Below are 25,270 nucleotides of genomic sequence, written 5' to 3'. Positions count from 1 at the left end.
GAACCAGAACCCTCCTCTTCAGGATCACAGGCCACAGCTCTGCTCTGGTGAAAGTCACACACTTCCAGAACCTGAGTTTTGCAAAAAACCTATGACACTCCGTTCCCATCTCCCAGTCTGGGGTCTGAGAGATTTTCTTCTTGTGCAAACCCAACACTGCGCAATCTCAACATCCACCCCACCCTGGCCTCCTTCTATTTCCTATTTTCCTTTGGAGGAAAGGGCTTCTTCCTTCCATATCTCTGAAGTTTTTGTCTTCCCCAATTCACTTCCATGCACCTTGCATGTGCCACGCTGTCTCCCTCCAACCACAGAGATCCTCCTTCCAATCCTCAGATGGATTTCTTAGATGTTCCTAGTGACTGAACCTCAATACAGTGGTGTTTGAGGAGAAGAAAGCCCAGGTTCCCCCTACTTCTCCATCTTAACTCTTTCCACAAGGGTTGTTTTTTTTTTTTTTAAGTTAGTTAGTTAGTTTGCTTATTTATTTATCTTAGTGACAGAGAGCAAGCGCAGGGGAGCAGGAGGAGCAGAGAGAGAGGGACAAGCAGACTTGGTGCTGAGCTGGATCCCATGACCCTGAGATCATGAGCTGAGCTGAAAGAGTCTGACTCAACCAGCTGAGCCATCCAGGTGCTCCATGATTTGATTTTATAAGTTTTAATCATCTTCTATGAAAACATTCAGTAACAGCACAGGCATCTCTTATAAAAAATAAGATATAAAAGAAGAAAACACTCAAAAAGAACTACAGAGTGAAACCAATTACTGTGACTTTATTACAATAGTTACAAACAATATTTTAGTTGTAATCATATCACAATTACTCAAACTATATACAAATAGGTATTTATACAAGACTACATTTTAAAAAAAGAAAAGGCAATTAATGACCAAAAAAAAAAAAAATCACATTATCAACAAGATTTTTTTCTAAAAGTTATGGCCAGTAACAAAAATTCACAGTTACTCTGAAAATATTTTAAAGATGCAGGAATCATATTGCACATAATACAATTATAAACCCTACTGAGCAGATTTATATATTTTAATCTAGTTTTTCACAAAATGTACATTATCATGCAATACTTCACTGTATATAGAATGGTGGAACTAGAATAAACAGGTTAACTTACAAACTTTCAATATAATGGCCAAAAAATTAGAGTTATTTTAAGTTATACTGAAAATAATTTTACTATACAAAAAAAAAAAAAAAACCACTCCAGTGTAATAAAACTTAACAGACACAATCTTAATTTGTTCACAGATCAGGTTACTTTTTTTAGTGTTCTTCTTTGTCTTTTCCTTTCTTTTCCTTTTCATCCTGTAGTGCAGTACCGAGTTTTTTTATAAGAACTGACAGAACCTTGTCAAGGGGGTCCATGACTCCTCTTTGAAGCCATTTAGGAATAGTAGTCCTGGCATGATGAAAGCCCAGTTTTTGAAGAATATAATCAACACCTACTGGATCAATCTTTCTTCCAGTCCAAGAAATTAATCTAAAATTACAAATAATAGGTATTAAGGAAGATAGTGTCATAACACAGTACTGAAGGTAGGTTCAAGAACATCACTAAGCCTCCATAATATGCTCAAGATGGACTGTTCTCAGTAGGTGCAATTGAATAATCTAAGTTATAATTCCTCAGTTTATTTTAACAGTATTAAAAAAATGTGATTCTATGTATTCTTTCTTTTTTTTTTTTTAAAGATTTTTATTTATTTATTTGATAGACAGAGAGAGATCACAAGTAGGCAGAGAGGCAGGCTGAGAGAGAGGGGGAAGCAGGCTCCCCGCTGAGCAGAGAGCCCAATGTGGGGCTCAATCCCAGGACCCTGAGATCATGACCTGAGCCAAAGGCAGAGGCCTAAACCATTGAGCCACCCAGGCGCCCCGATTCTATGTATTCTTGAGAGCCTATGTGTAGCAGTGGAGTTAAGTGAATTTCATTCTGATTTTTTTTTTAATTTTTACTTATTTATTTATTTTTGAAGATTTTATTTATTTATTTGACAGACAGATCATAAGCAGGCAGAGAGGCAGGCAGAGAGAGAGGAAGGGAAGCAGGTTCCCTCAGAGCAGAGAGCCTGATGCGGGGCTCGATCCCAGGACCCTGAGACCATGACCTGAGCCGAAGGCAGAGGCTTTAACCCACTGACCCACCCAGGTGCCCCGTTTCTGATTATTTTATTTTAGGCCTCTTAAATTACAGGGTCATCTTGACATTTAAAGAACATCTGGTTCATTGTAAAAGATGTTAACTTGATGGGAGGATTCCTTCTACAATGTGCACATATATCAAATTATGACACCATCCACTTAAAATATCTTACATGTTTTGTCAATTTTACCTCAATAAAGCTGAGAAAAAAAATAAGAGTTCAACATATATGTGGCATAATGGTGGTGGATAAAAGGCTGAGACTTCCTGAGTTTTTGCTATGTACTAAACATGTTTGGGAAAAACCATTTTCTTCCATTTCCTTCCACATAGAAGAGCAGCCATTAGTGAAACACGCCTGGTCTTTCTCTGGTCCTATATTAATATCCTGTATTAATGATTTATCTGATTGGCAAGTTAACTGAGGAACTGGGTTGTGTAGTTCAGTACTCTCTTCCCTACCTTAAGGGCCACTCATTTTGACTACTGCTCCATACAATAGGTTTCTCAAGGACAGACCCCTAAATAGGTTAGCCCCAGCCTGTTCACAGCTGGCTACAGCTGGTTGAGTTCACAGGGCTGCCAACTGCAGAACTCAAGGTGGGGGAGGGCACACAATTCTGGTGTTCTTCATGATGAAGATCTTGTAGGTAAGTCTAAACCTGGACTCTGAAGTAGAAGGCCATTATTGCCAGACATCCAAACCACATTCTCTGCTATGAGCTTTATCACTATTAAAACTGTCATTTTGATTTCCAGCTGCCTCTCTCTCACTGTTCAATTGCTTCTGAACTTGGGCAGGAAAAGAGGGTACGAAGCACTGATCTGCTAAGACTCTACTAGTTATAAGCATTTTGCATTAATTAACTCATTTAACCATTTTAACAACCTTACAAGGTAGGTAATACTGTTTACCAAATTTTTCTTATGAGGCAACTGAAGGAGAAATAGGTTAGGTCCTTTGGCCAAGATCATTCAATTTACTATGCTATCTAGACAACAGGACTTACAGCTAGAGCTCTTCAACATTCTCTCCACCACTACACCATATTAACTAGTTTCTTGATGGTATGCTTTAAAAAAAAAAAAAAAAAAAAAAAGAATGGCAAATTAAACTTTTTATGCTCATTTTAAATTAAAAGATAATTTCATCATAGATTTACAAATACAAAACAAATTTTCTCGGTAGTTTTCTGCATTAGGATATTTGCAATATTTTAAATTTTGTTCTGAGTATTGACACTGTTAATACTTCTCATGAATATTTGTATTGTTAATACCAAATTTTATTTTATTTTTTAAAAATATTTTATTTATCAGAGAGAAACAGAGAGAGTGAGAGTACAAGCTGGGGGAGGGGCAGAGGGAGAAGGAGAAGTAGACTCCCTACTGGGCAGGGAGCCTAATGTGGGGCTTGATCCCAAGACTCTGAGATCATGACTGAGCTGAAGGCAGATGCTTAACCAACTGAGCCACTCAGGTGCCCCCAATACCAAATTTTATTATAAATTTTTAACACAAAGTCACTACTTTCTGCTTATACATGAGTCCACTGTGTAATGGATATTTGGTTGCTATGGAATTATTTTGTGGCATAAATTTCTGAAATAATAACCTTATCTAAAAGAAATCTGTACTGTTCTGCAGAAATGTGCCAGAGTATGATGGACTTTTTTTTGATACTGTTATTCCATGATTCAGAGAGTTAAAATTTGATTAACAAAGCAGATGAGAGGAAAGGTAAAAATGACAGGAAGGTTGTGAGTGGTAACCATAAACAAGGACATACAGTGCAAGTACCACTAGTTAGAGCAGCCGTTATAAATGTAATTAAGATTGGAAAATAGTTTGGAAATTTTAATATGAAAATAAGTTGATATAATTGGGATCATGACTGTAGTAGAACAGTCTTGGTAAATGAACCTGAATCAGACAGCATTAAATTCAACATTTCAGGGGGCGCCTGGGTGGCTCAGTGGGTTAAAGTCTCTGCCTTCGGCTCAGGTCAGGATCGGGCCCCACCTCAGGCTCTCTGCTCCGCAGGGAGCCTGCTTCCTCCTCTCTCTCTGCCTGCTTCTCTGCCTCCTTGTGATCTCTGTCTGTCAAATAAATAAATAAAATCTTTAAAAAAAAATTCAACATTTCGGGATTGTTGAATTGCTTATTGTGTAGCACGCAGACAGAACAACTCTGTGACATTGTAGGTTCTATCGCACTGTTGTAACATGTGTGAGAAATTGTAATAATTCCTTAATGATGATGTATGGCTGTTTTTGTGTCGTCACAAACTAAGAAACAGTAAAGTTTACTGCAGGTCCCTCAAACACCTGAAAATAATATCCTGGTGAAAAAGATGGTTAAAAAAAAAAAAAGCAACGGTGGACATGGAGTTATTCTCATCTGTTAGTGATTAACTGATGGAATGTCACACAGTTGTGGTGGCCGTGCCTCTTTTGTGTTGTGCTAGAAGCACTTAAAAAAGCAGAAAGGAGCAGAAAACATGGCCAGAAATTAGTGATGTTATAAGTAGCTAACTACTAAAAACTGTTTTTGGTAAACTGTATATAACTTGCTCCATTATTTATGACCTTTTTCTCATGATAATCCCACAGAATACAGGGAAATATATATATCCACTACGTACCTGAGAGTGGGTTCGAGATGCCATGTGTTGCACATAAAATCTCTCCAGTCCACAGTCGTATAAGTGATGCTGTCCTCTCTGTCTCTCTCAGAGGAATTGTCATCATGTATAATAATTGGGCTTTTCTGTCCTGGTCGAGTAGATAAAATCCGAGGTGGAAAAATGGCTATAATGAAAATGATAGATTATTATTACAAATAGATATCTTATAAATTTATTTTAAATCACCATATGAACAGTATAATTGGCTCCATTTGTCATTTTACTTATGAACAGGCCAATTAATTTAATTACCTTTCTGAAAAACTAGTATTTTAAAATAAGCCATAAATAACTTCTTAAAGTTATTTCTTTAAAGACAATGTCAAAGTTAGCATGTCACTTTTTTTTTCTTTTGAGGAATAGCATATATTTTACATATATTTGCATGCTTAAAACTAATGGTAAACAACGCTGAGATTTATATGATAGCAAGGATGGCTGCAGAGGACATTTTATAAATGTAAAATATATGTAAAATAAATTTTTATATTTTATATATGTAAAATACATATAAATATATTTTACATATATTTGTGTGCTTAAAACTAATGGTAAAGAATGCTGAGATTTGGGGAATCAAGATGGCGGAGAGGTAGCAGGCTGAGACTACTTCAGCTAGCAGGAGATCAGCTAGATAGCTTATCTAAAGATTGCAAACACCTGCAAATCCATCGGCAGATTGAAGAGAAGAAGAACAGCAATTCTAGAAACAGAAAAACAACCACTTTCTGAAAGGTAGGACTGGCGGAGAAGTGAATCCAAAGCGACAGGAAGATAGACCCCGGGGGAAGGGGCCGGCTCCCGGCAAGCGGCGGAGCAACGGAGCACAAAATCAGGACTTTTAAAAGTCTGTTCCGCTGAGGGCCATCAGTCCAGAGGCTAAACCGGGCCGAAGCCCACGCGGGGTCAGCATGGCCTCAGGTCCCACAGGGGAGAAGGATGGGGGGTGTCCGAGTGTCGCAGAGCATGCGGGTATTGGAATGGGGAAGCCGGCTACAGAGACAGCCGACAGTGAGCTCACAGTTCGGGGTTGCCTTAAACCAGTCCCAGGCTCCGTGAGCTCGGAGCACGGGCCGGAGGTCAGGCAGACGGGAGTTACTGGGCGCTGTTCTCTGAGGGCGCACTGAGGAGTGGGGCCCCAGGCTCTCGGCTCCTCCCGGCCGGAGACCAGGAGGCCGCTGTTTGTATTGTCCTCCGGAACTCTACGGAAAGCACTCAGGGAACAAAAGCTCCTGAAAGCAAACCCAAGCGGATTACTCAGCCAGGCCCCTGGTAAGGGCGGTGCAATTCTGCCAGAGGCAAAGACACTTGAGAACCACAACAACAGGCCCCTCCCCCAGAAGATCAACAAGAAATCAAGCCAAGACCAAGTTCACCTACAAAGGAGTGCAGTTTCCAAGGAGAGCAGAAGAACTCCAGAGGAGGAGAAAGCAAAGCACGGAACTCATGGCTTTCTCCCTGTGATTTTTTAGTCTTGCAGTTAATTTAATTTTTTTTTTTTCATTTTTTTCTCTTCTTCTGCTAAAAGTTTTTTTAACTTTTACCCTTTTCTTTTTTAACGTTTTTAAACTAGTTTAACTAATATATATATTTTTTCTTTTTTATATTCTTTATTCGTTTTTTAAAATTCTTTTCTTTTTCTTTTTTTTTTCCGCTTTTTCTTTCTTTCTTTCTGAACCTTTTTTTATCCCCTTTCTCCCCCCTCATGATTTGGGAACTCTTCTGATTTGATTAAAGCATATTTTCCTGGGGTTGTTGCCACCCTTTTAGTATTTTAATTGCTCCTTCATATACTCTTATCTGGACAAAATGACAAGGCAGAAAAATCCACCACAAAAAAAAGAACAAGAGGCAGTACCGAAGGCTAGGGACCTAATCAATACAGACATTGGTAATATGTCAGATCTAGAGTTCAGAATGACAATTCTCAAGGTTCTAGCCTGGCTCGAAAAAGGCATGGAAGACATTAGAGAAACCCTCTCGGGAGATATAAAAGCCCTTTCTGGAGAAACAAAAGAACTAAAATCTAACCAAGTTGAAATCAAAAAAGCTATTAATGAGGTGCAATCAAAAATGGAGGCTCTAACTGCTAGGATAAATGAGGCAGAAGAAAAAATTAGCGATATAGAAGACCAAATGACAGAGAATAAAGAAGCTGAGCAAAAGAGGGACAAACAGCTACTGGACCACGAGGGGAGAATTCGAGAGATAAGTGACATCATAAGATGAAACAACATTAGAATAATTGGGATTCCAGAAGAAGAAGAAAGAGAGAGGGGAGCAGAAGGTATACTGGAGAGAATTATTGGGGAGAATTTCCCCAATATGGCAAAGGGAACGAGCATCAAAATTCCGGAGGTTCAGAGAATGCCCCTCAAAATCAATAAGAATAGGCCCACACCCCATCACCTAATAGTAAAATTTACAAGTCTTAGTGACAAAGAGAAAATCCTGGAAGCAGCCCGGGAAAAGAAGTCTGTAACATACAATGGTAAAAATATTAGATTGGCAGCTGACTTATCCACAGAGACCTGGCAGGCCAGAAAGAGCTGGCATGATATTTTCAGAGCACTAAATGAGAAAAACATGCAGCCAAGAATACTATATCCAGCTAGGCTATCATGGAAAATAGAAGGAGAGATTAAAAGCTTCCAGGACAAACAAAAACTGAAAGAATTTGCAAACACTAAACCGGCTCTACAGGAAATATTGAAAGGGGTCCTCTAAGCAAAGAGAGAGCCTACAAGTGGTAGATCAGAAAGGAACAGAGACAATATACAGTAACAGTCACCTTACAGGCAATACAATGGCACTAAATTCATATCTCTCAATAGTTACCCTGAATGTTAATGGGCTAAATGCCCCAATCAAAAGACACAGGGTATCAGAATAAATAAAAAACACAAAACCCACCTATATGTTGCCTATAAGAAACTCATTTTAAGCCCGAAGACACCTCCCGATTTAAAGTGAGGGGGTGGAAAAGAATTTACCATGCTAATGGACATCAGAAGAAAGCAGGAGTGGCAATCCTTATATCAGATCAATTAGATTTTAAGCCAAAGACTATAATAAGAGATGAGGAAGGACATTATATCATACTCAAAGAGTCTTTCCAACAAGAAGATCTAACAATTTTAAATATCTATGCCCCCAACGTGGGAGCAGCCAACTATATAAACCAATTAATAACAAAATCAAAGAAACACATCAACAGTAATACAATAGTAGGGGACTTTAACACTCCCCTCACTGAAATGGACAGATCATCCAAGCAAAAGATCAACAAAGAAATAAAGGCCTTAAATGACACACTGGACCAGATGGACATCACAGATATATTCAGAACATTTCATCCCAAAGCAACAGAACACACATTCTTCTCTAGTACACATGGAACATTCTCCAGAATAGATCACATCCTCGGTCCTAAATCAGGACTCAACCGGTATCAAACGATTGGGATCATTCCTTGCATATTTTCAGACCACAATGCTCTGAAGCTAGAACTCAACCACAAGAGGAAGTTTGGAAAGAACCCAAATACATAGAGACTAAACAGCATCCTTCTAAAGAATGAATGGGTCAACCGGGAAATTAAAGAAGAATTGAAAAAAATCATGGAAACAAATGATAATGAAAATACAATGGTTCAAAATCTGTGGGACACAACAAAAGCAGCCCTGAGAGGAAAATATATAGCGGTACAAGCCTTTCTCAAGAAACAAGAAAGGTCTCAGGTACACAACTTAACCCTACACCTAAAGGAGCTGAAGAAAGAACACGAAAGAAACCCTAAGCCCAGCAGGAGGAGAGAAATCATAAAGATCAGAGCACAAATCAATGAAATAGAAACCAAAAAAACAATAGAACAAATCAACGAAACTAGGAGATGGTTCTTTGAAAGAATTAATAAAATTGATAAACCCCTGGCCAGACTTATCAAAAAGAAGAGAAAGGACCCAAATAAATAAAATCATGAATGAAAGAGGAGAGATCACAACTAACACCAAAGAAATACAAACTATAATAAGAACATACTAAGAGCATCTCTACGCCAACAAATTTGACAACCTGGAAGAAATGGATGCATTCCTAGAAACATATAAACTACCACAACTGAACCAGGAAGAAATAGAAAGCCTGAACAGACCTATTACCAGTAAGGAGATTGAAACAGTCATTAAAAATCTCCAAACAAACAAAAGCCCAGGGCCAGACGGATTCCCGGGGGAATTCTACCAAACATTTAAAGAAGAACTAATTCCTATTCTCCTGAAACTGTTCCAAAAAATAGAAATGGAAGGAAAACTTCCAAACTCATTCTATGAGGCCAGCATCACCTTGATCCCAAAACCAGACAAGGATCACATCAAAAAAGAGAGCTATAGACCAATATCCTTGATGAACACAGATGCGAAAATTCTCACCAAAATACTAGCCAATAGGATTGAACAGTACATTAAAAGGATTATTCACCACGACCAAGTGGGATTTATTCCAGGGCTGCAAGGTTGGTTCAACACCCGCAAATCAGTCAATGTGATACAACACATCAATAAAAGAAAGAACAAGAACCATATGATACTCTCAATAGATGCTGAAAAAGCATTTGACAAAGTACAGCATCCCTTCCTGATCAAAACTCTTCAAAGTGTAGGGATAGAGGGCACATACCTCAATATCATCAAAGCCATCTATGAAAAACCCACCGCAAATATTCTCAATGGAGAAAAACTGAAAGCTTTTCCGCTAAGGTCAGGAACACGGCAGGGATGTCCATTATCACCACTGCTATTCAACATAGTACTAGAAGTCCTAGCCTCAGCAATCAGACAACAAAAGGAAATTAAAGGCATCCAAATCGGCAAAGAAGAAGTCAAATTATCACTCTTCGCAGATGATATGATACTATATGTGGAAAACCCGAAAGACTCCACTCCAAAACTGCTAGAACTTGTACAGGGATTCAGTAAAGTGTCAGGATATAAAATCAATGCACAGAAATCAGTTGCATTTCTCTACACCAACAACAAGACAGAAGAAAGAGAAATCAAGGAGTCAATCCCATTTACAACTGCACCCAAAACCATAAGATACCTAGGAATAAACCTAACCAAAGAGGCACAGAATCTATACTCAGAAAACTATAAAGTACTCATGAAAGAAATTGAGGAAGACACAAAGAAATGGAAAAATGTTCCATGCTCCTGGATTGGAAGAATAAATATTTTGAAAATGTCTATGATACCTAAAGCAATCTACACATTTAATGAAATTCCTATTAAAGTACCATCCATCTTTTTCAAAGAAATGGAACAAATAATTCTAAAATTTATATGGAACCAAAAAAGACCTCGAATAGCCAAAGGGATATTGAAAAAGAAAGCCAAAGTTGGTGGCATCACAATTCCGGACTTCACGCTCTATTACAAAGCTGTCATCATCAAGACAGCATGGTACTGGCCCAAAAACAGACACATAGATCAATGGAACAGAATAGAGAGCCCAGAAATAGACCCTCAACTCTATGGTCAACTCATCTTCGACAAAGCAGGAAAGAATGTCCAATGGAAAAAAGGCAGCCTCTTCAATAAATGGTGTTGGGAAAATTGGACAGCCACGTGCAGAAAAATGAAATTGGACCATTTCCTTACACCACACACAAAAATAGACTCAAAATGGATGAAGGACCTCAATGTGAGAAAGGAATCCATCAAAATCCTTGAGGAGAACACAGGCAGCAACCTCTTGGACCTCAGCCGCAGCAACATCTTCCTAGGAACATCGCCAAAGGCAAGGGAAGCAAGGGCAAAAATGAACTATTGGGATTTTATCAAGATCAAAAGCTTTTGCACAGCAAAGGAAACAGTTAATAAAACCAAAAGACAACTGACAGTATGGGAGAAGATATTTGCAAATGACATATCGGATAAAGGACTAGTGTCCAAAATCTATAAAGAACGTAGGAAACTCAACACCCAAAGAACAAAGAATCCAATCAAGAAATGGGCAGAGAACATGAACAGACATTTCTGCAAAGAAGACATCCAGATGGCCAACAGACACATGAAAAAGTGCTCCACATCACTCGGCATCAGGGAAATACAAATCAAAACCACAATGAGATATCACCTCACACCAGTCAGAAATCAACAAGTAAGGAAATGACAGATGCTGGCGAGGATACGGAGAAAGGGAAACCCTCCTACACTGTTGGTGGGAATGCAAGCTGGTGCAACCACTCTGGAAAAAAGCATGGAGGTTCCTCAAAATGTTGAAAATAGAACTGCCCTATGACCCAGCAATTGCACTACTGGGTATTTACCGAAGGGGCACGTGCACCTGAATGTTTATAGCAGCAATGTCCACAACAGCCAAACTATGGAAAGAACCTAGATGTCCATCAACTGATGAATGGATTAAGAAGATGTGGTATATATACACAATGGAATACTATGCAGCCATCAAAAGAAATGAAATCTTGCCATTTGCGACAACGTGGATGGAACTAGAGCGTATCATGCTTAGCGAAGTAAGTCAAGTGGAGAAAGACAACTGTCATATGATCTCCCTGATATGAGGAAGTGGTGATGCAACATGGGGGCTTAAGTGGGTAGGAGAAGAATAAATGAAACAAGATGGGATTGGGAGGGAGACAAACCATAAGTGACTCTTAATCTCACAAAACAAACTGAGGGTTGCAGGGGGGAGGGGGGGTTAGGAGAAGGGGGGGTGGGGTTATGGACATTGGAAAGGGTATGTGCTTTGGTGAGTGCTGTGAAGTGTGTAAACCTGGCGATTCACAGACCTGTACCCCTGGGGATAAAAATATATGTTTATAAAAAATAAAAAATTATTAAAAAAATAATAAAAAAAAGATATTGACATAAAAAAAAAGAATGCTGATATTTACTTGATAGCAAAGAATGGCTGCAGGTTGACATTTTTTAGCAATTTTATTGAGATACAATTCATGTATCATACAGTTCACTCACTTAAAGTGAACTATTCCAGGGCACCCGGGTGGTTCAGATGGTTAAGCATCTACCTTTGGCTCAGATCATGATCACAGGGTCCTGGGACTGAGTCCTGGATCTCTCTCTGTCTTTCTTTCTGTCTCTCACGAATAAATAAATAAAATCTTTAAAAAAAAAAAGTGTACCACTCGGTAGTTTTAGGACGTTACTGTCTCTCTATATATTTGAACACTGGTAATAAGTTAGGAACTTTTTTTTTTTTAATATTTTATTTGTTTATTTGATAGCTAGAGAGAGAGCACAAGTAAGCAGAGTGGCAGGGAGATGGGGAGAGAGAGAAGCAGGCTCTCTGCTGAGAGCCTGATGCGGGGCTCGATCCCAGGACCCTGGAATCATGACCCGAGCCGAAGGCAGCCGCTTAACCAACTGAGCCACCCGGGCGCCCCAGTTAGGAACTTTTTATGTAAGCAGTCTTTCAATCTTTATAATGAATACTCAAATGTTTTATGAAAGACAAATTCTTTTTAAATTGGTGATCATAATATATATAAAATTAAAATAAAATCTGAGACAATGTAGCTTTCATTTGGCAAACTTTAATGTATATAGCATTTCTCTTACAGCAGAGATTTTCAAGGCACAAATTGGGCATAAAATAATAGATAAATTAGTTAATATGACAGGCATTATGTAATTCTGGTTTTAACTTTATCATGAATTAGCAGTAGGGGATAACATATTCATTGGGAATGAGCCTAGGAATAAAACTGTCCTTACATTCATATTACATAAGAATATAGATGTCTTCAGTTACTGCCTCCTCACAGTCACTCTGCTTTTATTTCTGGTAGTTGTTATAGTGCTACAGTATCTTGATGTTCTAGAAATATGTTGATTCTAGTCTAGCCTTACATGCTGTTAAAGATTATTCTCAGGCATGTTTATGCTTATTTTGGTCAAAACTAATTGCTTTTAGTTTTTAATTACAAAATACACTTATAACTATTAAAATATTTTTATTTATAACTGAAATTCCTAAAAACAATAACATTTGGTTATTGTAAATCTGATAATCAATCCTTATTTCCTTTTTCCCATTAAAATAGTGTTATACAAGTTTGATTTTCTACTTTTAAATATAATTTATATGTAACAAATTAATTTCAGATGTACAACAAGGTGATTTAGCAAGTACATACATTTTGAAATGCTTGCCATGAGAACGATATTAAAATATTACTGATTATATTCCTTATGTTGTACTTTTAATCCCCATGATTTATATTTTTTAATTTTTTTCCCCCATGACTTATTTTATAACTGGAAGTTTGTAGCTCTTAATTCCCTTTATCCATTTTGTCCATTTTCCCACTCCTCTCCCCTTTGGCAACCACCAGGTTGTCCTCATTGGGTCTGTTTCTCTTTTTTTTGTTGTTGTGCATGAGTTTGTATCTAAAAAGAAAGTGTTTTGTTTTGTTTTGTTTTGTTTTTAAATATGCACGGTTCATGGCAGACCAAAACCAAAACATATTTCATAAAATGACAAGATTTCACATAATAATTGCAAAAGAAATCTGGCAGACTTTTATATAGACATGGACTAGAAAAGAATTCTGAACTTCACAGGTTTATTCAGAGTCTCTGTTATTTTTCCCCATATTAAATTTAAATATTAAGGCACAGAGAAAAACAAGAGGATTACTAGGGATTGGTATATGTTGGTGCTTTAAGTGAAGACTGGATCAAATTATATATAATATTTTCGATTATATGGTTTTAGTCATTTAAGTTTCAACTAATGTCTCACAGATTTCTTCCAGCCATCATTACTGATTTTACTCTCACTGGATTTTTGGCACGTAGATTTAACAGTAATGGAGCAGCAATTCAATCTATGTTATGCCACTTTTGCATTGTTTTTTGATAATCTGTTTTCTTCACTTAAACATTCATCATGAGACCATCTTGAAATACCTGCTAGACAAATTTTGTCTTTTTGCTCATTTTAAAAATGAAGTATCACAGGGTGACCCAAACAAATAGCATGTATTCCAAGCAATTAAAAAAAAAATCACATCTGCTATTTTACTACTATATATTCATATATTTGTGCAATAATTACTTATTGGATAAAGACCATATGTTTGGAGACTATTCCATATCATCATATTTCTGACGACTTCATTCTTTTAAATACTACAGAGTATTCCATTCCATTATATGGACACCATAATCTATTCAACCAGTTCTATAGGGATATTAAGGTCACCATATGTTTCTTAATGGACAAACGTATATTTCCAGGAGATAAACCAACATTAGCTAGCTCATAAAAATAAAACACCACCATTGAAGTTCAAATTATTTATTTATGAAAAGATAATGTTTTCTGCATTCTAAACAGATTTATCTACTTATTTGTTTTCCTAACAATGTATATAATTCATGCTATTATGTAGTTGTTCTTTTAGCCATTTCATTTGACTAGCAATATTTCCTCAAAGAGCTTTCCCTTATCTTCCTCCTTTGTGAGATTCTCCTACAAGGCCTGATAATGTACATAACAAACATGGAAATATTTCGTAAAGTATAAAACAGCATTCAGTGTGAGTTACGTTTAGAAAAAGAGTGTCACGGACATAGCAGACCCTCAGAAATTCTGTCACATAGTTTTACTAATATATTATTTATATTTATTTCACCGATTGATATTTACAACTCAAAGGAAGGAGACACATTCCACTCATTTTATCACTAGACCATAAAAATCCATTTAAACGACACAGACAAGAGCCTTTGCTGAAATTGGCAAGGAAAAAGAAGAAAAAAATGCTACTCACCTTTTTCTTTTTCTTTAAGATAAGCTGACACTAAATCATGAAGAAACATGATGAGCTCAGCATCCATAGTCACACAAATGTGGTCAGTGAACTCTGTCACCACACTACATTCTACCTTCGGCTTCAGGCTGGCATCTGTAATGGCAAAGTTCTATAGTAAAAGATTTAATGAGATATGTCCCTTTCTCTTCCTGTTTATAAGGGATTTACAAGGGTTTATGTAAATGCATCCATTTAAATGCAACTATAGACAATTGAATAGTTTCTGTAAGTGATTTCCAAATGATGATATAGTTTACTGAGCACTTTCCAAGTATATGCCACTTACTCCTCATAAAACATTCTGAATGAAATCCTATTACTGTCCCCCATTTTACTGAAGAGAAAGAGGCACAAATGGATTAAATTATTTGCCAGAAGCCAAAAGCTGGGAAGAAAAACTAAGTAAATAAATTAGACTATATTACTATTACATAAATAACCTGTGAGAAAACAGTAATTTGAAGTTCCTTTAGAATTTTCTTAGTAACTTTAAAAACTATTTTTCTACATACCCTGTAATGAAGGTTCCTGTGGTTCTTGAACATGAATGGATTTAAATTCAAGCTGCATCCTTGGTAATGCAAAGATAGTCTCTGTTTCATGATTGTAGCTAGAACCTCCTCTGAATCCACTCAACAAACTAGAATTCTTCACTGTAGTGCTATTCTCAGTATTATTAGCATCAACATTACGAAGCAGGTTTAGCTCTATATGGACAATAATAAAGACAAGAAGAACCAAATTAAACCAACAGGCAATGATAAACCTATAGCTTTCATGACACTATCATACACAGAATTTTAGAAGCTGGAAAATAATGATGCACATTTTTAAAAGTAGAGCCATATAAAGCTTTGGTCTTGAGAATAGTTACCTATATATATATTAATCTATTGAAATATATTTATATATAAATATAGTAATATGTTTACATATATATGTAGTGTTTTACTCATATATATAGATAGTGATATATATCACTATTCTCAAGACTGAAGCTTTATAACATGGTTTTTGGATAAACCTAATACACTTTATTTTTGTTTGTCAAACTTTAAAATGAATATCATTTTTAACTAAATTTCTGTCTAAATTTAAGTCTTTCACTATGCTCAGAGTTCTCCATTGATTGAATACTTTACTCTTACATAGAATTTGCAAATAAATATGTTCCTGACCTTGAAATAAGGTAGAAGTCCTGATTTTCCCCAACATAAGTGCTACAGTTTTCTTATAAAAATTAGCAGTTCTCAGGTACTCAGGTAGCAGTGCAGTTGGCTAATAGCCCCTCCATGGTATCCCAGCCAAAAGAACGCTTTCCTCAAAAAATCTCTCTTTGGAAGGTAGCAGAGTCAGTACATAACAGTCAATACATGCATAATCTTCTAATTTACTTCCTTACCCTCCTTTGTTCTCAGAACCTTTTTAATAGTCTCTAATCGCTGGCGCTGCCTATTCCATAGTAACTATTTTCAGTGGTGCCCAAGTCATCTTTCCCATTTTGAAAGGTGGTTATTTTTAAGGAAAACATTCAAGTCTTAGCAGGTCTCAGTCACTTTTCTATGATTGGTAATATCAGTACTATAAACTTGAACACAAAAACAGCCACAAAATAAGAATTTTCCTGGCCATATTATTATAAGACTTGTGATTCTAATCAAATGGAAAAACCCATCAAAAGCACTCTTTTTAAACTTACTTCATAGGAATATTATTTAGTTTTATATCATTCCAACCACCCCAAACCTTAAAGTTGGTGGCATTCTATTACTTAGTTATATAGTAACTTTACCAAGCTTCTCATGTTTAGCATCACTACAAAAATATTTTTCTAACTATAATAAACGTTGCTTATTTAAACCAACTTTATTTTGAATATTTTCAGTTACACCTAAAATAATTTTTAGTCTATGAGATGTTACACTACTAGGATGGTAAATCAGGTACTAATATTGTTATTTATGAGTAAAATGAAACTAGTTTAATTAAAGAATTGAAAATTCTCCCTCCACTTAAATTCTAAACACAGGCAACAGAGCCCCAAATAAAGAAAATAAATCTCTCCAAAGAAATAAATTTTTAACCTTCATTCCTTGTGGCTGTAACATAGTTGAACCATTCTTTTACACTTGCTACTCCATGGGGTGGGTTTTCATGGCGACGCCTTGTTATCTTGGTTATTGTTGCCATAGGACTTTCCAAAGCCCCACATGGTTTGGTAACCATGGTATTGTGGCCCAGATGAAAATCTAATGTTTGTACTATATATGTAGAATGATCACTAGAGCCTAGAAGAAAAATAAAAAAGTTTCTTGATGTTAACAAACTACATTTAGATGCAAGAAAACAGCTGTGACTCTAGATTAATAGATTTAGTTAACTCAAACATAGATAAGGGTATAAAAAAGTGAGAAGTAAGAAAAAAAATCACAAATAATTTTTCTTTCTTTTAGTTATAACTGGATTTATCCCTGGTAATGAGTAGCATCCATTTTTTTCCTTCATTAAGAAATCACATATTAGGAAATAATAACTAAAAGGAAGGAGGTTTATCACTGTAAATACAGGTAAAAGCATAGCCTTACCAATAAAGTTTATAGTTTTAGTCTTGACTATTTCCTTAAACTACCACCATGAGTCTTTATATTTTTATACTATTTATAATAACTATTATTATGACTGTGGCCAGCCACAACAGCAGAAACTTTAATTGCCCAGAAACAGAATAAAATGGCAAGTTCAGAAGAAAGTCCTTTAACATGTTTCAGATTTTACAGATATTGATTCACTGGCAATGAACTCCTTGACATATTAAGTACATGAGAACAGAGTTGGACTTCAGAAATATAATGAAAACATACAAAAGACATGAGAAAGGAAAATTACTGTCATTTATAATCATATCAGAAGGTAAGAAAAGGTAAAAGTTACAAATGTGTCAATTTACCATCTTCCCAGATTTTCTGAGCTTCGGTCCAAAAGGCAATATTTGGTTCTTCTAAGTGAAAAAGGGCCCAGGATTTTGAACGGAAATTTGGACCATGAAAACAAGCCAGTGTCATATGATTTCCATGTAAGCTCATTGATCCTCCAAACTGCATTCCATTTTCTGGTAATGGAATCTGAAATAAGGATATGTGGCATCCTGATACCACCTTTAATACTCCAGGCCAATGTCGATGATGAGCTGCATCGAGCACTGCAAGAAAACCAAAAAGCACTTATTCTCAAAGGCCTCACAAACACCCTGAATGGCAGGTAGGAAGGCAGCAAGTGGCTATTTTCTAGAGCTGAAGTGATGCTGGGAAGGGATGAAAACAATTCAATACCTGGTTAACATTAAGTAGAAGCTAACAAAAATATTGTCTGTGAAGTAAGGATGGATAGAAACTAATGAAAGTAGTAACTTGCTATAATAACTACAACTTAACACTTCAGTAATGAGTCATGATTTATAAAGTGCTGGCATTAACTTTTATACAATTCTCACAATAGCTCTGTAAATTAGGGATTTGATCTAGAATCCTTTCAAGTGAAGCAGAAGAGGAGTTAAGTGAACTAGTCATTAGAAGATCTATAAGTCAAATAGAAGTCTTCTCTCTCTCTCTCTTTTTTTTTTTTTAACTCGCTTATAGCCTAGCTACTCAAAAGTGAATTCTGAGGACCAGCAGCATCAGCCTCACCTGGCAACTTGTTAGAGAGAAACCGAGACAAGTCCACCTTATACTTTCTGTATCAAAATCTGTATTTTAATGGGATTTCCAAGTGTTTCAGGTACACAATAAAGTTTGAGAAGCACTAATCAGATGTAACATTCATATTTATACTTCTCACTTATCCCAATAATGTCCTTTTTGGCTGTTTTCCACAACTCTCATTCCAGTTAGTTAGCATTTCTCTTTAGTTTCCTTTAATCTAAAACCAGTTCCCTAAGCCTGGTTTATTTTTCAAGACAAGGACCTTTTTTTTTTTTTAAATCTAGGTCAGAAGTTTTGGGGAACATCTCTCTAATTTGTATACGCCTGACCACCAATTCTAGTTTAAAGGAAATATAGAGATTAGAGGAACAGGATAAATGAAACTATAAGCAAACAACTGAAAAAAAATTTAGAAGATAGGACAACTGGCTAAGTCTCTTCAACAACTCAGGTCATTAGAAAAAGGACTATGCTGCATTAAAAGAGTAAAGGAACATAACCAGACTTAACCTGGGATCTTGACTCTGATATATTGGTTTAGACAAACCAGTTTTAAGAATAATTTTAGGTCATTTATAGGATGTGGTTAGAAAGCCAGAGAAGAGAAATATTTAGCAAAATGGAAAACTGGATACATATATGGTACTGATACTCTATGGTACATAGATATTATTTGGATACTATTCACTAGACAAAGTTATAAAACAATATGAACAATATTTTGGTGAAAAGTATATGTCTTATATAGGTTTATAGAAAATTATCTAAAAGTATATACTCTAAATTGTTTAGAGTGATGATTTCTGGGTGGAATGTGATGTTTCAATTTTTGCTTATATGTATTTCCTAGGCTTTTCCAATGCACATGTACTGCTTCTGTGATTATAAAGAGTTATTTAAAATGATCCCCATGGGTGCCTGGGTAGCTCAGTGGGTTAAGCCTCTGCCTTCAGCCTGGGTCATGATCTCAGGGTCTTGGGATAGAGGCCTGCATCAGGCTCTCTGCTCAGCAGGGAGCCTGCTTCCCCCCCCTCCCCGCCTCTCTGCCTACTTGTGATCTCTCTTTCTCATCAAATAAATAAATAAAATCTTAAAAAGATAAAATAAAATAACCCATATTCTGACATTTTTCACTACTTTCACCTCTCTGGTTAAAGCTGCAATCATTTGCTGCCTGGACCCTTCCGATAGCCTTCTTAATATAACTATGCTTGCAACAACACTAATGGGAATTACTGCATTGGTCTCTATTTCCACTCTTTGCCACCTATAGTCTATTCTTCACATAGCAGCCAGAGTGATTCTTCAAAAAGGAGTATTTTAAGAAAAAGTAAATCAAATATGAAAACTGTTCAGAACTCTCCAATAGCTAGCCATCATATTCAAAATCTTATCTGTGGCCATTCATGTCCCAAACTTTCTTGCTTGCTTACTCTGTTCCACCAAAGCATCCACCTTAATGATCCTCAAATAAGCCGAGTTTCTTCTGCGGTAGGAGCTTTGCACTTTTTGATAGGCCCCTGTGCCCAGAACTCTCTTCCCCAGTAGAGATCTTTCTAGCCTAGAACTTTAAAAGGCTTCTCTGACCACTGTTTCTAAACTAGCTAGCCTCACACACTATTATTCTTTATCTCCTTCCCCTGCTTTCTTAGCATGCCTTTCTATCTGAAATTATCTGACATATTTAGTTAGCAAATTAATTATGGTCTATCTCTCCCATTAAAACAAAGCTTTATGTAGGTGGGAACTTTGCCCAATAGTGTATCTCTTATGCCTAAAACAATGCTTAAGAATATAGTTGATTTGTTGATTGAATTCCTGAGTGAAAATAATAATCTGCCTATTATGAAACAGCTAATAAATCCAAACTCAAACATTTTTATTCCACAGCCCATGTTCTAAACCAGAATATGGTATTGTCATAACTAGTATTCAAGAGCATGGAATGCGTATGGTTATAGGTAAGTTATGGCAGAGGAAGGAGGTAATATGTCATGACTTCACAAATGATGGCCTTTAATTCTATTGGTGAGTAGGAAATCAGGTACTTGCTGAGTAAATAGAATAAAGAGCATGTGGATCACTTTCTAAGTATGGTACATAGATACTATTTTAAATTAAGACTGTAACACAACATTTGGTGAAAGATAAAGTATATATAGAGGCTTAGCTCTAATTCTTACATTGTTCTTGTGAACTTCTCTCTAGGTTATTAGTCATTGTCTTAGGTGGAAGATATGGAACAGGTCCCCAGGTAGACAGAGCCCGTTTGCTGGTGTCAAACTGTTGTGTGAAAAATTCCTGGAGCTTCATTCCTATTTTTATCAGGTCTGGTGTAGTTGATCTTGAAATCATTACTTGGAAAATATCCCACTTCAAATCTCCATGGACAAATATTTCACTAAAGCATAAAACAGAACTATCACATATCTTACAGAAGATAACTAAAAAAGAAACAAATTAAAAAAAAAAAAAACAAGGAAAATTCCCTTCTCCACCCAGCTTTTTCTTTCATATTAGTTGCATAATATAAAGTCATTTTGTCACAAAAATGAATTGTTTGTTTTCTCACTGGATGAGAAAAAACATATTAAAAGCAGTCACACAAAGTGTCCAGAAAGTAACATTTTACTAAATACCTTTTATCAGTCATGCTTGAATCCAGTGTATTATACAGATTTACTTTCCATTCATCCTGAAGCTTCAGATCAGCATTACTGAAGATACCCATGAGGATACTTGAGCCCATGTAATCAACACGAGCTTCAGTAGAACCCATAGTAATCTGAATCTTGTGACTAGGTTGCTGATTTGGATGTTCAGAAATATGAGCTAAAATAGAAACAATAATTACTTTCATAGAAATGCCTAATGGGGAAAATTACCAAAATCAATTTTCAAAAATTTGTTTTCAGTTGTAAAATTTCAACATACCAACCATCTCCAAAGCATTTACATCTATGGTCCCTCCAACTACTCCTCCTTTAGAATCCAACTGTGATCTTCCCAGACCAACGGACATGCTTATCTCTCGATCTCGATTACTTCCTACCGACAGACGGCCCTGGCTCTTTAAGCCACTAGTTGTCCAACTGGAGAAAAGAAAAAGGGTTGTTAACTAGACAGATAGTTTTCAATGTCATGAATTAAAACAGGAGTTAGAAGATTTTAAAAAGTCTGATAAAACAATACATTTCTTACAAAAACTGTGGTAAATGTTTGAATATTGTTAATAAAGCATATTACACTGTTTTCCTTATAATTTTCTCTCTTTAGAGTACATATTCCATGTTGTTTTATATTATAATATCTTTAAGATATTTTTAAGATAAAGCAATTTATAGCTTTTTTCTACTGTCTCAAACATTTTAATATTAAAAAGATTTTAAACTGCTTTACTATAAGAAAAATTAAACTAATCATTAATTTTTCTAATATCTGAATAGCTTACGTTGTATTTCCCATTACATTACTCATATTCATTTGAACGTTTAATTGCTTCAAGTTGATGGCAAACACGACCAATGTTTCCCATGGGGTCCCTTGTTGGCTGGCTGCTTTGTTCGATTTGTTAAAAGGAGTTGATGTTTTTGAAAGTGAATCTAAAAACAGGAAAATCAAACGCACATTCATTCACATAGGTGCTCAGAAAATTAAAAGTTAGCACTCTTACCACTATCATCCCGAAAGTAAAAATATGGTATTCTTAATTAAAGCCTAACATTTAATAGCTGCCATTTTGCCTCTAAAATTATAGCTACCATTTACTGAATGTTCAGTAAGGGCTGTTAGTCTTCTTGAAAGCTTATAAAGCTCTTTACAACATCCGTTTTATATGAGGAAATTCTGGTGTGCATGGGGTGCAGCACCACAGATCATCATCCTGGGATTTTCTTAACAAAGGAGAAAATCATTAAGTTGCTGCTGCCAAATAGAGGACTTGAAGGCAGGGACCATTCTGAAATGCAGATGTCTGCTGAGGTGCCCATCTGCTGGGTTCCTGTGGGCTCAGTGTGAGTCTTGAATCCTGCATTTATTCATTATACTCTTATATCACTTTTATATGTTCAGATACAAGTAAGAGTGCTGAGCACATAAAAGAGCTCAAAAAACACTGGCTGAATGAAAGAATGACTGAATGGATGAATACCAAAGATTAACTTTTTCATAAATGAGTCTGACACTCAGAAAAAAAAAAAATTAACTTTTTCAAAATTAAACATCTTTTACAACGTTGTAGGTTTGTTTTACTTCTAAAAATAACTATACCATGTGGAACAAAGTAATAATATGCTCATTCCTCTCTTTTTTTCCCTTTCAAAGCTACTAGCCACCCAAGCTATCTCTTCTTCTGGCAAATACTTTGAAGTGTTTGTTGTTTATGGTTTTGGGTATTACCCCGCCCAACCCCCCACCATCTTCCATAAAAATCTGCAAGATTAATATTTTCCTAGAGTTGAGGCAGAAATCTGGGAGCAACAAATTAAGATTTTTATCTTGCAGGCTCTGGAGGGATACTGATAACAAAGAGAACTGTATTACCTCTTCGGGGAACTGAAGAATCAGACACACTCCTTGATCTTATGGAAGCTGGGGATTTTAGGTTCTGTGCTGCTGTCCCTGGTGACATGGTGCTGTTTGTCATATGCTCATTGAATACATTAGGTGACTGAGGCATGTGGGTGAAAGAGGCTGACTGACTAGGCTGCTCCCAGGTCCTGCAGTAAGCTTTCCTTGATGATTCAGGGGAAAGATGCTGGCTTACCCCTTCAATGGAATCAGGTGTCCCTGGGCCAGATGCTGTTAGAAAAGTAAAAACAAAATTAATAGAATAAAATTAATCAGGGTACAATCTTCATGTTATAAAATAATAAATTTTACGGCTCTACCTTTTCTAATCATATATTCCTCCTAGTTCTCTAATTGAGAACTATATAGCAATTTATAGTTTGCAAAGTATATTCCAGCATGTTATTCTATTTAATTCTCATGGAAGTTCATGAGAGGGGCAACACAGGTACTCTTTTTTCCACTTTACAAATAAGGGAATAGGTGGCTCAGTCAGTTAAGCATCTGACTCTTGAAATCAGCTCAGGTCATGATCTCAGGGTTGTCAGATCCAGCCCATTGATAGGCTCCGTGTTGGGTGGGGAGCCTGCTTGGGATTCTCTCTCCTCCTCTCCCTCTGCCCCTCCCAACCCCCACCACGTCATGCATGTGTGCACTCTCTCTCTCTCATAAGTAAATAAATAAATAAATAAATAAATAAATAAGGGATAGACTCAAACCTGGATTTCTAGTATTTTCTACTGTATCCTATTAACTCTACCTTTCACGTACACAGTATGCTACTACAACAACATCTAAGTCTAAAAGAAAATAATGCAGGCAATGTGATAGCATATCCCCAACATTTTCTGTTTCCCATGCTTAATTAACCATGATTAATTTGGACAGTTAGATGGTATTTCTGCATTTTCAGATTTTGCAAATTATAGAATAATCATAATAGAATATCAGCCTGGTGAATGCAATGTCTAAGAGGGCAAGCTTTTTGTGATCTCCAATACCAATGTAACCCCAGTGGTTAGCACGTTAGAGGCACTCAGCCTCTAACAATTCAGCAGACATTTGCTGAATGAATGAATGAATTACCGGGTACAATTTAGCAAGTAAGACAAAGTTTGTGGTATCAATCATTGATTCCTGTTACTACTATAACCAAAATTAAAAGTAACCTAAGTATAATTACAATTACATAGCAAGCTTACTTGGCAAATTTATAGTTTGGTCTCCAAGGAATAGGCGTCTTGCAATACTTCTCCTATACCAGGCTCTTGGAAATGCCAGAATTTCACTGAGTCGACGCATATCATATTTAAAGGAGGCAGACCCTATATCACATACAGCTGATACATAAATAAACAAAATCTGTTAGAGAACAGATTTCCAAAACCTTTAATATTGTCGTATGGTAGGTATGACATATTACACAACTGAATTATAATAATGTTATAAATAATGAAATACCAAAAAAATGTTATATGGTATGTTAGCAAGTGATATTGTTCCTTCCACAAATGATAAAAATAGCACATTCTTACACTATTCCCATTTCTTTTTTTGAGGTGAGGGCAACTTGGAATTCTATTGTCAGTTTATCATGAAATTCTGAGAAGTTCTAAAGATCAGACTTATTGACAGTTTTCAGTTTAACACAGGATTCTTCTCAAATATGGAAACGGAATAATCGGGATGGCCAGGAACACAAACTTCCTCAAAAGTAGCTGCAAACCAAATAGTGTGTGACAAGAACTACTGTTTTCCTTTTAGACAAAGAATAGGGACTTGTCAGTCTGAAGGCACTGTGATGGCTGCTTCTTGGGGTTCTGCTCTGAGCACTCTTCTGCCCCAGTTTTATATGCTCCTCTGTTCCTCCACCAGAGCTTCTTCCATAAGGAGTTACACATCAGCGTCCCCCAAACCAACATTTCTGTTTCAGCCTGAGTCTATATCCACATAGCCCATCAGCCAATTATCTACCAGACTCTCCCACATAAATATCCGATTAGGCGCTTCCTTATTTTTGATCTAAGTTAATGATGGTCCACTGTCCCTTCAGTCACCTAAGCTAAAAACTCGAGGCATCCCTGTCTCCTCTACTCCTTACACAACTTGTACTCAAGCTTGTGGGTTCCATTTCTCTCAAAACCATGCCCTCTTCTTTTTTATTGTCACAGTTCAGGGCTTTAATTCCTATTGCTTGGTCTATTTCAACAGTTTTTTCAAGCATCTCTCACATTTTTCACACTGCCATCGACTCTTTATAAAACACCAATCCGAAGCATTATCCCATTTC

The 25,270-nt window shown here is 36.4% G+C and overlaps 1 protein-coding gene across 5 annotated transcripts in view; it reads right to left on the bottom strand.

Annotated features, from left to right (window-relative positions):
* Nucleotides 1-756: 756 nt before the first annotated feature.
* KIAA1109 (KIAA1109 ortholog) overlaps nt 757-25,270 on the bottom strand; it is a 216,829-nt gene continuing 192,315 nt past the window's right edge. For all 5 annotated transcript variants that reach the window (XM_032333325.1, XM_032333327.1, XM_032333326.1 and 2 more), the window contains 12 exons: nt 24,183-24,320; nt 22,954-23,211; nt 21,863-22,013; nt 21,346-21,503; nt 21,051-21,243; nt 20,595-20,812; nt 17,661-17,912; nt 16,798-17,001; nt 15,226-15,420; nt 14,672-14,806; nt 4,810-4,975; nt 757-1,502 (listed from right to left, as the gene is read on the bottom strand). In XM_032333325.1, the coding sequence (XP_032189216.1) occupies nt 1,286-1,502; nt 4,810-4,975; nt 14,672-14,806; nt 15,226-15,420; nt 16,798-17,001; nt 17,661-17,912; nt 20,595-20,812; nt 21,051-21,243; nt 21,346-21,503; nt 21,863-22,013; nt 22,954-23,211; nt 24,183-24,320 (2,285 nt within the window). In that variant the 3' untranslated portion in view covers nt 757-1,285. The remainder of the gene's footprint in view (nt 1,503-4,809; nt 4,976-14,671; nt 14,807-15,225; nt 15,421-16,797; nt 17,002-17,660; nt 17,913-20,594; nt 20,813-21,050; nt 21,244-21,345; nt 21,504-21,862; nt 22,014-22,953; nt 23,212-24,182; nt 24,321-25,270) is intronic.

The sequence above is a fragment of the Mustela erminea genome, chromosome 2 (assembly GCF_009829155.1).
Source record: "Mustela erminea isolate mMusErm1 chromosome 2, mMusErm1.Pri, whole genome shotgun sequence".
Taxonomy (NCBI): Eukaryota; Metazoa; Chordata; class Mammalia; order Carnivora; family Mustelidae; genus Mustela; species Mustela erminea.
Note: the sequence above shows the minus strand (reverse complement) of the source record. Positions and strands in the feature narration are given on the sequence as shown.